Here is a 13,023-nt window from a genome sequence, read left to right on the forward strand (position 1 = left end):
CTGCTTATTTTCACTAGTTTTTTTAGCTTGATGCTTATGGACATAGGTTATTCTGAATAGCACGTAATAGAATTGAAGTGCACAGTGCCTAGTGTTGAAAAGTCAGCCAGTCTTGCCAAGGGCGCTCTGATAGCTCACAGTACCAGGCTGTTTGGGCGTACGATGTGTTTCTTTTAAAGGAAGGTTACTGAGGATATGTGGTGATCAGGGAAGAAATGTGGGAAAAGTTCATGGCAATGACAGCTGGGAAAAGCACCGTTATTTGTACTGCGCTAAAATTACCTTCTGTATCTTTGTGAGAACAAGATAATGTTAAGAATATTCACAGGTTTTGGCGTAACTATCAGAAGTCAAATAACAGAAGAGGCAGGATGCTCTCTGTTCTTTTGTGAGTCACTGTTTTAGAAGTGTTTTAGAGACACCTTTTGCTATCTCTTCCAGTTCAGAGTGTTCTGACACAGCATCAAACACCAAACACAAAACACTTGACTTCTCAGGGGAATCCTCCCCCTAGGCCGAGCATTTCCATGAGCGTTTCTGCGCTGCAAAATGGAGTGACTGAGTGATTGAGTCATGAAGAGGTCTGGTCTTATATAAAAGGTGTTGATCCACCACATGCAGTGAAACCAATGAGCAGCTATCAACTTTGAAGAAAGAGAAAACAGGAAACAGAAACACTGTGGCAATCACAACACCAAGGCGAACCTACCATTAGCACCTTTTGTCTGTGGAAATTATGACGGGGTTCATAACTCATTCCTCGGAACCACCTAGAAATCTAGGACTCTGCTTGAAAGAAATCCAAAGGTTAGAAAGAATATCAAGAAAGAAATATGCTTTCTAATAGGCATTTTTTTGTTCGATAGAAATTCAATAAAATTAGAAATTAGAGTTGTGGTAAACTCGAAGAGGCTAAGAATTGGAGAGATGAAGATGGTCTTCACAGTAGGGTTGTGCAGAAAGAATTCTCCCTTTCCCCTCATGAGAATTAGAAAGTAAAATAAAAAGGCATTTCTACAAATATATTTTTCCACCAGGTTAACATATTTAAGGAGCCAAAACCATGACACCTGCCCATAATGCTGGTTGTCTAGGAGAGTCTCTCATGGAGGGTACAGGATACTTTCCAGTTCAGATCTCATTGAAATGAGCTTGTCTTTGTTATTCAGTGAACAAATCCTGATACATTACAAATTAAAAGCTGCAAGCTACATTCCGTGATCACTTGGTGCTGCTCCCTGTGATCTTAACTGGGATGATGGAACTTCCCTGATGGAGGGAGGCCGACCTGCCCGGCTCAGGAGCCAAGGAGTGGCGGCTATTCCAGCACAGAGAGTCCGGGGGCTGTGAACAGATCCCAGGATAACATCCCTCATCTCCTCACATCTCCTCACAGTGAGCCAGTTCCCAGGCTCACTGCAGTTGGGCTGGTTTAACACATCTTTTTGGTCCTTGCAGAACTAGTCTTTCCAGCATACTGAAGACTTCTGAAAAACTAACAACGACAACAAAAATCCGATAAATACTAAAAGTTAGTACCCCCCTCTTTAACTTCTATCATTTAAAAAGCACTTTCTTCATTCATATATATAGTATAGTTCTTGACTCATATGTTATATGTCATGCAGTCTATACTGTCCTTGAGTTTGAATATTGTGGTGAGGACTGAAACAGCTGCAGAAGGTTGTCAGTTGTGGGAATCACACAGAGAACTCCTCTGGTTGCGCTTTACTGGAGGGAATTCATCTGCTGGCCCTGGTGACCTGCCAAAGCAGGGGATAGGTCCAGCTTTCCCTGAAAAACAAGTATTTTGGGTGTTGTGGGCAAGGCCGCCTCGTGAAAATAGCCATACTGCAGATCAAGGGCAATGGTCTGTCTTAGAGAATCTGGGGACAGGGAGCAGAAAAAAGAGACTGTTGTTTTTGCCATGATGGAAGTTCAGGTTTGTGAAAGCAAGGACAAGCTTAGAGCCTCCCTTTGTTTGGATCTGAGGAAGAAGCAAGAGCAAAATACTTTGTGTTACATATTGAAGTGAGCAGTCTTAGGAAAGGGTTCAAGACTGTGGCTTTTGCCATTATGGTGAGTGAAAAGAGCAGCCTCAGCAAAAGCCTTTTTTTCAACGGAGCAGTGAGAACATGTGTCACACTGTCCTGAAAGAGTCTGGAGCGTGGGCTAAATGTGTTTTTTTAATGTGCCCTTAGATTGATCCAGTCTGATTTGTGTCCTCTTACAGATACTTATTTTTTTTTTTTTCCCTAGATGCCTTCTGATAAAATTGAGTAGCAAATATACACCCTTAATAAGCAAAAAAGGTCAGTGTGCAAAGCCTATGTTTCCTATTAAGCTGATACTCAGGTACCTTTTTAGGCAATTAGTGAATAGTGGTTGTTACATTATGAAACAAGTAAACAAAGCAAAGCAAAACAACAAGGATTATGGTAGGAATAATATTAAATAGAAGAGGGAAATAGATCAGGCTGAAAAAGAGTTACTAAGTTACTACCGATGTTTTGGAGAGGCATCTTATTTAATTTCATTAATGACAAGAAAAAAAACCAAGCATGAACTGATTAAATTTGAAGATATATTTGAAACTGGTACAAAGTTGGCAGCAACATCAATCAATGAATCAGAATTTTGCATTGAGCAGTTTAGTACCATGTCTGCAGAAAGAGAAACAGTACAAAATCGGTGTCAAGTCACATGTGTGAGAACTAAGTTATTTTGCTGAAAGAAAGGTCACCTTCTTGTAAAAAAAAAAAAAAAAAGACACAGGAGAAAAAGTTGGTAGCAGCTTCTATTTACTAGAGTCATAAGCAATAAAATGATAGTAACAGAGCTGCTATTGAGGTCCTTTGTGATAAAGTGCCCACTAGTAAGAGGAGGGAAATTCCCAGTGTTTAAATTTCCTCATACAATTTTTGCCTTGTTTTTCTGGAATCACGGAGTGGAACAGAACAGATGCTTGTTTCCAGAAGAGACTAAGGACACACCTGTGCCAAACAGCGTAACACAGTGCAAAAAATCCAGATTGTTGAGCAAATTGAAGCTAAAAGCACAGAGCCCTTAAAGCCCAGGCAAGGTTTGTGCCTGTTTGCTGTGAACTTTCATGTGTCACTAGACAGAAAAAGGAGGAATGAGGAAGGTAGATGTGGAGAAGACACTTCACTGCCCTGGTGGAGAGTTTCTCTGCAGTTACCCCTGTGTCAGCACAGGAACCTGTGCAGCTTTGAGGGTGCTGACCCCTTTCATCCCAGTTCCTCCCTGAGCAGGAATAGCCAGTGCAGGCTGATCCTTCAGAGCTGGGCACTGCTGCTGCTGGTCTCCAAGCCAGACCTCACAGCAATTGCTAGAAACAGCCAACAGGAGTTTAAACACAGGAGCATGGGGCAAAGAGGCACATTTCTTCTTTTCCTTGCAAGTATGCAAGGTCTGGAGTGGAGTTTGCATGGTCAGATCCGCCTTCAAATACTTCTATTTATTTATTTATTTATTTATTTTTGCCAAGGAACAAGCTTGGGAGCCTTTTTTTGGCTTTTCCTTAGCTCAGAATTTGAAGCTATGAGGTGGAACACCACTGGATTTTATTTCTTATACAAGACAGCAAATGAATATTGTCTTCAGAAAAGGTAAGCTTAAGCACACATGAAGCTTAAGCAAAGATGCCTGGACAGGGAAAAATTAAACTACTGCTACTACTACTACTACTACTAATAATAATAATAATAATAAAAGAGTTAGAGGAAAGACTTTCACAGCACTGCAGATAGTCTGAAGCTATTTCTTTATTCAGTACTGTTAGTCCTGGGCATGTATGTAGAAAGAGAAGGGCTAAGAGGTATTGCTGCTAACAGGCACAGCTGTGACTAGAAAATTCAGCAACTACAAATCAAAATTGTTCTAAGGAATCTCTTCAGATAGCTGTCTTCATATTTCAAACAATTGTATTCTCAAAGCCAAGTTCAGTTTCTTGCAAAGGCTGAATGCATCTCCAAGGAGCTGCTTTAACAGTACAGAGCTTTCAGAGGTGCGCCTTGTATGCTGCAGATTGCTGAATAAACTGTCCTGAAGGCTTAAAATAAAAACAGAAACAAACAAAAACCCTCTCCCTCACATTCTGAATAAATAAGAAAATCCTCTGATTTACAGGCTTCCAAAAGATAAAATACCACGTGCCTTAGACTGGATTATCTTGACAACAGAAGCAAAATGCATGAATTTAATACTTTGGCAAGACTTAAATAGCTTTGCAATGAACAGAGAGAATAAAACCTAAAATTCATACTGTTGTAAGTCTGCCACAAAGGCCTAAGGAGAGAGCACTGGCTGACTTGGCCTCAGGAAATCCCGAGAAGGTCGTCACTTCTGCTGCAGAAAGCCAACAAATTTCACCGTGTCTCGGCAGCTACTAGATACCTGGAGTGAAGCTCAAGCTGAGTTTTACCAGCTTCCCTGCAAGCAGAAAACTATTTCTACTCTTGAGAATCACTGAAGCACCTGGCACTAGGAGGTCAGAGGTTTATTCTTGGCAGAATCTTCTCCCAGTTTCTGCAGCAGAAATCTGCATTTGTGACAGGTTGTTAGTGCCTCAATTTCTCCCCGGTTCTGGGACATTGGGTCTGACACAAATGTTCCCTAACAAGTGACCACTGAAAGAGCAGCATAATGCACCAAAGAACAAGACAATAATGAATTCTCTTGTAATATGAACAAATTTAAAGAATGAGAAGCAGAGAAAAGGAACTGATTTACATATTCATTAACTTGTATAATTAGAAGATTTAAAAGGTCATTACTGGAACACCTGCCTGTTAACAGATGTCGAAGAGCCGAGGCCAAGGAACACAGTCTTTATAAAGATGTTGATAGATAAACATTTGGCAGCACTACAGCTACCTGCTGCGGCAGCGGTATCTCCCTGGCTCGCGTCACTGCTGTGGATAATGCGAGTCTTCTGGAATTCACTTACCCATCCACATCGCAAGTCTCCTCATGCAAAGTCTGACTTTTTTTTATAAAGTTTATAATTGTTTTTAAATATAGGCTTTCCCACTAAATTAGCTTTTATCTAGAGAGGGAGGCTGCGATGCTTTACATTAAATTCCCAGTTAGCCTTAGTGTTGGGAAAAGGCCGTTTATTCCACTGGAGCAGAGATATTAGAGAAAAAAAAAGAGCAAGATGTGGTAGATGGACAGCTGATGTGAAAGGGAAAGGCCTGTACCCAAACCCCAGCCAGGAGGCCTCGAGGGGGCCCCTCGGAGCTGCCTAAACCCGCTGGTGGTCAGCACCCCCCACACGAAGCAGCTGCACGGACACGCGGTGGGGGACTCACCTCGCTCAGCTGGGGGGAGCCAGGAGTTAGATGTCCAACGTCTAGGACGGTCCATTCACAGTCTGTAATTGACACATTTTCTAGAGAAATCTATTAGATCTCCTAAAATAGATAAAAAATCGGCATTATGAACTCAGACATTTAATTCATAAGTGCCTTAGTTAAGGGGAAAATAATTTGCAGTCAACATTCTGTTCCTCGTCTTAGGAAAGCATCTGGTTGCATTAAGAAAGTCAAATAAGGGCTTATACATCTGCACTATTGGTCTTAATTTATAAAAATGGCAAAATATAAAAACATTTGACTTATGTACTTCTCAAATATATATTTAATACCTGGGGCACTTCCCCTCCAGTATACTTAGAATCACAGGGTTAATATAATTTGGGAGGAAGCTCAGGAGTGAATCTGGTGAAACCTCCAGCTCAAGCAGGGCTACCATCAAAATCAGATCAGGTTGGTCAGGGCCCTGCTCAGCCAAGTTCAGGTTCTGCAGAGCTCCAAGGAGGGATGTTCCCCCTGAGCCACCCGGCCCAATTCAGTCTCCAGTTTTGATTCAGGCTCCTCAAGAAGTTTTTCTTTGTTGCCACCATGAATGTTGACAGCAGGTTCTTGTTGAACAATCTCCCAGGTGGTGGTCCCCGGCCTGCGCTGGTTAAAGGATTATTCCATCCCAGGTGGAGGACGTTGCATGGGGCTTGCTGAACTTCATGGGCTTTATGTCAGCCCTGGCTCCTCACGCCTGCACTCCAGCTTGTTTCCCACCAGAACCCAGAGGTTTCTGGTTCCTCCCATCCAGGCTCTCACTCTGCAGTTTAACAGCACAAAGACACCGTAGCAGCCTCTGTCAAAAGCCTTGAAAAGAGCAGGAAAAATAGAATCCATCGCTCCCTCTTTGCCCACAGAAAGGAGGCAGTTAAGCTGATCAGGCTGAATGGTCCTTGGTGAACTCTTTATCACCATGTATTTGTTCCTGTGTCAGGAAATGTTTTCCCAGATCCCCAAAAACAGCCTTCGTTTTCATAACCCCAGGGACTGAGGTTATGCACTTCCTCCTCTCACAGTATTTGACAAAATATAATTATTATTTAATAAAAAACACATCCAGAGATAATGATTTTACTTACTTCCAAATGTGAAAATACTATACAGAATATCCACTCTAAAAATGTTTGAAAAATCTTTACTATTATATTATCTATATACATTTTTATACATTTTGCTTACTTCAAACGTACAGAAAAGAATATAAATGTGAAGTATTAATAATTTTTTACAAGATAATCTTCTGGTTTCAAAACCAACACATCTTCCTTCCTTTAATTTTCATGACAGAAGCTTCTGTGTGTCAAGGGTTCAAAAGTTCATCCAAAAATTTCAGAGATGATTCGTACAGGGTTCTGAAGCTGCACGAAAAATAAATAAGAAAATTAAACATTTAGCTAATGCTAAATCATTCTTTGAATAAGCAGCTGTCAGAATACAGCTACCCCCAGTTTCTTTAATAAATTCTACTGTATTAGCTTAAGGATTAAATATGTTCCTAAAATATTACTTTTGAAATGCCATTTTTCCTCTCTCATTTTTTCATATTTCTCCTGGCCATGTCTAGCTATAGTGTCAACTACAACAACCTAGACTCAATTACTATTTCATTTTAAGCACATTTGATTTTCCAATATTTAATCATATGTCTATTAATAGCACCATTCATTTTCTTTACATCATTTTTGCTTTTAAAAAGAAAATTCCTTTCCTTTTTCTTCCCTTCTCCCTCATTCTCTGCTCTTGGTTATTTTTCGCCTTATCTCTAACAGTCTTTCACCAACTCCAAATTTTCTATGTTACCCTTATCAGTTACTGCCTCATTCAGCTGCTTGGAACCCCAACTACGTTGTGAGAGTCTTTTTCTCACCCTGCTTCCCAACCAGTCTCCCGGGGCAGCTCTGATGTCTCCGTTTCCTTGCACAGCCTTCGCAGCTCCCCCTTCTCACACAGCTCAGTGCTGGCCTACGATACCCCCAAAAGACAAGACTAGTGACTTTGGGCTTCTGCCAAATCATCATTTCAGGGTTAGCTGCTGCAAACTTGATTCTTCATTTGCAGTCCATCTTTTGCAAAAGATTCCATCACCTGTGTATCTCGAGCATTATTTCTTCATATTTGTATTATTAAAGTGCTCTAAGGATGCCCCAAATAAGCAAGGTTAGTCAGTCATAAATTGCTGAGGCACTCACTCATTGCAGGTGGGAAAGATGAGCTCACCAAACCTGAAATACAACTCAATTTTATGAAAAAAACATTAGGCACCAGCCTTCAACTGAGGCTACCACCTTTGTGCCTCGTGACTCTTCTCACACTAAGGTCCTTCAAACCATGGCAGAACTCAATTGGCCTGATACAGCTTGATAAGTACGGTGCGTTTAATCACAATGCTATTTTGTATAATTTTTGTTACAGTTTAAGGTTATTTAAAATAATCAGTCTCCAAAGTTGCACCAGCAGCACGCTGAACAAGCAGCTCTTCAGAACAGCTCTAAGCCTCTCAAACAGAAACCTAAGTCAGTTTAACTAGGTTAAGTCAGTTTAACTAGGTTAAACAACAGTTAACTTTTGGGTAGATGGCAGAAAGATCACGTACAAAGTCACATTAAAAATAAGTTATTTAAAATAATCATTATTTACAGATGTAATGAGGTCGATAAAGGGTTTGGGAGGTCAGCTGAAGGTCAGGTCAACTGGTAATGCTGAAGTATCTGTAAGCACAACCACTAGCTACATTTAAATTCTGCTGCCCATATATTGAAATGCTAATTAAACAATGTACATGCAGAACATTAAGAAAAATGCATGAGTCCATAGAATATTTGCTACCTGGAGCATGATGTATTTTCCCTTAGTCCCTAAAGCACTGCATTCACGTCCTTTTTTTTTTTTTCCTTCCCCTAGAAATAATATTAGCATTTTATAAACTGAATTAATGGGCATGCCATTACTCTTGAGGAAAACCTCTCACTACCCAATATGTTGTCCAGGATTTTAAAAGTGCACTGAACAGCACTTCTTAAATAAGAGACCCACAAGGCTACCTTAAACTGCTAGCTCAGCTGCAGAGGGAAGGCTCCACTGTAAGGCAAAGTTCTGCTTCGGAATCAGTCCAAGAACTCCCTGTTTCAGAGCAACGCTTGAACTGCTCCACCAGACAGGAGTTTTACTCTGCTAATATATAATAGATTACCCCAGGTCTCAGCTTAAGATACTAGCAAAAAATGCCTAATCTCATGGGAAATTACAGAGCCTCATTATTTCTTTGCATACATCGGTATTAGATAAGGATAATTCTTCAAAGTGTTATTATGAGACAGTATATTAGGAAGCAGAGAGTAATAATACTATTAGAGTATGAATTAAAAAAAGCTACTATCGTCAGATTTTGCTGGTTTATGAGTAGGAAAAGACAATGATAAAAGAGTTCTCAAGTAACAGAGCATATTTCAGGCTGTGCATAATCACGTTTTAGTTCTATATCAGCACTACAAACGGCATGTCAGAAACACTAGTGGCCCCACCTGGGCCAGCACTGTACCTGTCTGAGAAGCTATACACACTGTATAAATTAATTAAGCAAAACCTAACTATTGAGGAACTTCTTCATAGCCTTCTTTTAGCATTGATTTGTTTATTGTTCTAGGGAGACAGAGTGGGGGGAAAAAAGTTAACATTGCTGTTGATGTAAGAATAAGAAATGATGAAAAGATGACTTGCTTTGTTCTATAAATGCTCCTAACTGCATTTCAGAGTACTGCAATATACAGGACAAGTTGTAAGATTCAAATTAAACATAGAAAAAACATACTCAATATGTAAAGATTATGATCAGAACAGCTAATGTATGGGGAGGAAATTTAATCCTGTGCTGGACACAGTATCTTGTAAGACTTTTTCCCCCACATTTTAAACCTTGCAGCCATCCAGAATCCCCTAAGCAAATTGCTTCAGCCATTTATTGCAGAGAGGGGCGAGGAGAGGTCAGTGTTCATTTCCTATAGCACATTTATTTACCTTTCAGTGCTGCTAGATCCTTCTGTGGCAGCTTCTTTGCACGTTATCAGCCTCCTCCGAATGGCAGGTGCAACATCCTTGAGAAGCGAAGTTTTGTGCTTACCTATTTGAAATATCATTATGTTGAAAATATTGATTTAGCAAGAAAAGAACCTGTATATTTTCACAGAACATTATTTTATCAATAAACGTTCTTTAATAAGAAACTATATACTAATTCAGATTTTCATTTCCCCGAGTTAAGGAAGCAGTTTATGCTTTCCAAATTACAGGGTAATTCTGCAAACCAGAAGATACAGATAGGTCTTACTAGCTTAAAAAAATGGTTTTGCTTTTAAACTCAGTTCACAAAGATGAAGAGTTCAAAGCTTAGCAGCATCATTTAAAAGTAACAGACTTTAAATCTTGGATAAAGATGGTAACTTAACAGCTAATGATGAAAATGGTCTCCTAAATTTTATATGAACTTGGTTTTCAAAACATAGCATATCAAAACAAAGTTTTATTGGACAAAAATAGCTTGACTGACCTTTAATTAAAATAACAATGCAGACAGTAGCCATAAGACTAAAAATCCCTTCGATTTCCTCAGAAATAAGGCACTCCATTAATTCATTTAAAAATGATCTATAAAGAAAAATATAGATAGTTTGTAAAAGTTTTTTTTTCCAAAATTGAACAGGTTGTTGTGATTAGAACAACAGCTGATTGTGCTTCTCTGCCACCTCCAGCTTCAGCAGATACCACGTGGGACAAGACAGGATTTATTGGGTGACACTAAATTACTCGGCTTCCTCTGCAGCTACCCGGGCTGTAGAGTTGGCAGAATGGTAAATTGCTTGGGAGCAGAATCAAAGTGTTTGTACACAGAACAGGGAGCAGTAATCAGAAATGAAAAACTTATAGGGTTTTCACCAGCCTGTGAAAAAACTACTCATGCTACAGTTAAACAGAAATTTATTAACTCAGTTTGTTTCAGTGTATAGTTTAATACTATTTAGTTCCATTAAGGAACACTTTACATTTATTAATTTATAATGAGACTTATTACAGGATCTATGCAGCCATGTTGCTTTATGGCAAGGATTAATAATAAGAATATTTCAGAACAACTTGTTGTTTCCAAAAAGATATGTGAGAGAAATGCTTTGTTTCAGACACTGATAGTTTCCCACTGAAGGGCAGTGAAGGACACAAGCAGCCAGATAATGCCAAGTCCCTCAGGATTATGATCAGAAAGGGAGCCAAGATTCAATGCTACAGATTGTTTAAATAGTAACCCCAAATCGACGGCAGAACTCAGTGCAAGATGATTGTTTTTGCAGTTTAGAAGCTTATATTGGAAACTTTAGTGTCAAAGTTCTGGCGTTGCTATGGAAAACAGTGATAATGCTACTGATTTCTGAGATATAAATGAGATGTTGATTTACTACTAGAATCTTTGATTTTGGGCTGTTGTTATAATTGAAATAGTTATTATTAAAAGCAGTTTTCATCCTGAGGCATCACTGCATCCAGATATGTATTATAACCTAACTTGGGTGATCTTTGGATCGAAAAGGTAGATACAAGAAGATAATCTTCTCAGAGTGCTCATAGAAACCTGGCACAAAACAGCAGTTTTCCCCTTCAAGAATGGACGAGACTCTTCTTGACCACTATAAGAAGCTGCTTCAGAGAATTCACTGACTTTCTGTTCAAAAGAACAGCCCAAAGAAACACCTTAACTGAGGCAGAACCTGCACAGAGAGCTGACTGAGAGAAAACCAAGATTCGGATTAGGAGACACAGCTTCCAGAGCCTTGTTCTGCAGGAAGACTTCAAGTATTGAAGTCTGGGTGCATCGACTAGAATTAGGAAAGTATTTAAGACAAAAGACAAACAAAATAAGCTTGAGACAGCAGAGAAAGGAACATTCTTTGCCTGACAGAAGAGTTAAGACTAGTTAAGAATAGGAGTTAGGCCAAGCCATGGAGAACACAGGGCTTTTAAGGCTCTTTGATAATTCAAAATAATTCTGGTAGAGGGATAATCATGCAAAGTAAAATGGGATACAAACACCTGTCAAGTTTAACATCTATTCAAAGGGTACTAAACTTAGAGAAACCTAACAAACAGTTTAAGAAATAAGGCACTTGATTATACTATGGATAAGTGTCTGAGATACTAAATATATTTTGAGTTGTGATTTGTATACACCCGTTAGTACAATTGTCACTATATTGCAGATTTTCAGGTTAAAGAATTAATGCTATTTTTGGTAAATATTCTGTCATCTGAATGCCTCTGTATTGAAAGATGCCTCTGTATTTTATGATTATATATATCTTATGACAGAAGCAATCTAAGAAATACGTTTAAAGAAACCAAGATGAACAGTCTGGTGAATAATGAGCACTTTCAGATGAAGCCAAGAAACAAGCCAGCAGGGCATCCGTTCCCCCAAAGGAAGATTTACAAGCAATAAATCAAGAGAAAGGGACCACCAGTCCCTGAAGTACCTGAAGGTGAATTTAGTAACTACTAAGAGTATCTTGTTTATACTTGAATTTAGAAATAAAGTTTTTCTTGACAAGTTTTTCTTGATTGTATTATCTTGCAGAAATTAATGGAGAAACATTTACCTGACAACATCGACTGACTTCATAATTATGACCATTAAACTGTTGGAGAGAGGAGGGAATTCTGAAATAGTCCTTGGTATATTTACATTTCCTTCGCTGGAACCCTGAAAACCAAAAAGTCAACAACTCACACAAATTTAGAAATATCTGGATATAGAAAACATTAAATCATGTCTACATTTCAGTAGCTACACATGGTCACATGTATTTTTCTAATATGCTTAATCTAATTGTGCAGTGTCAAAACAAGCAAAACAAATTTCAATTAGGAAGGCTACAACTAGAACAATTAGTATGTGCAAAGGAAGTATTCCCTACAGTTCTGGATGAAAGTCTCGTTTAATGAATTTTTGGTTACAATAAATGAAGACACAGCCTATTCAACAGGAATAAGTAACCTTTGTGTCTGCAGGCTTACACACGTACATATAATTTCTAAAAATACTTTACATAACAGTGGTAACAAACATAACAAAGATATGTTTGTTACCACAAAGATAGATAACAAAGGTAACAAACGGAAAGAAAAGTTAGCACGGACTTTACCTTCTCCAGTGTATGATTTATCTCTGCTACTACTGCAGCTAGGAGGGTTGAGAGCACACCCTTGTGAAGTGCTGTGCAAGTTGAATGCCAGCACTGGACCGTGTGTAGGAATTCGCCAAGAGGCCTTTGGAGAGAGTGAATCAGCTAAAACCAAAGAAAAACAGATCAGCTGTTTGAGATTGTTTGAATGTAATTAAAATATTTCAGCAAGTTACTATCTGAGGAAGTACAGAACACAGTTTTAAAGCTCTTGTTTTATTTTAGTCACCTATGATACAGGAAGGAAATGAGCAGTGCATGTCAACAGCTCTAAATTTGAGGAACACAGAGAGATTCCCTAAAGCAATGTTTGAACCATTAGAAAGATTTTTCTCCACAAGTCCTGAAAAGCAGATCCTAAGATTTTCCAGAATTATCCACTCATACCACCACTATCTAGAGTCTGCTACAAAATGCAA

The 13,023-nt window shown here is 39.0% G+C and overlaps 1 protein-coding gene across 1 annotated transcript in view; it reads right to left on the reverse strand.

Annotated features, from left to right (window-relative positions):
* Positions 1-6,566: 6,566 nt before the first annotated feature.
* Positions 6,567-13,023, reverse strand: part of NCAPG2 (non-SMC condensin II complex subunit G2) — a 29,880-nt gene continuing 23,423 nt past the window's right edge. Inside the window, exons 24-28 of the mRNA XM_026053005.1 lie at positions 12,566-12,709; positions 12,020-12,123; positions 9,925-10,022; positions 9,396-9,498; positions 6,567-6,739 (exon numbers count right to left, since the gene is read on the reverse strand). Coding sequence (XP_025908790.1) covers positions 6,682-6,739; positions 9,396-9,498; positions 9,925-10,022; positions 12,020-12,123; positions 12,566-12,709 — 507 coding nt within the window. The 3' untranslated portion in view covers positions 6,567-6,681. The remainder of the gene's footprint in view (positions 6,740-9,395; positions 9,499-9,924; positions 10,023-12,019; positions 12,124-12,565; positions 12,710-13,023) is intronic.

Source organism: Nothoprocta perdicaria, unplaced genomic scaffold (assembly GCF_003342845.1).
Source record: "Nothoprocta perdicaria isolate Ctin4 unplaced genomic scaffold, notPer1 scaffold_95, whole genome shotgun sequence".
Classification (NCBI taxonomy): domain Eukaryota; kingdom Metazoa; phylum Chordata; class Aves; order Tinamiformes; family Tinamidae; genus Nothoprocta; species Nothoprocta perdicaria.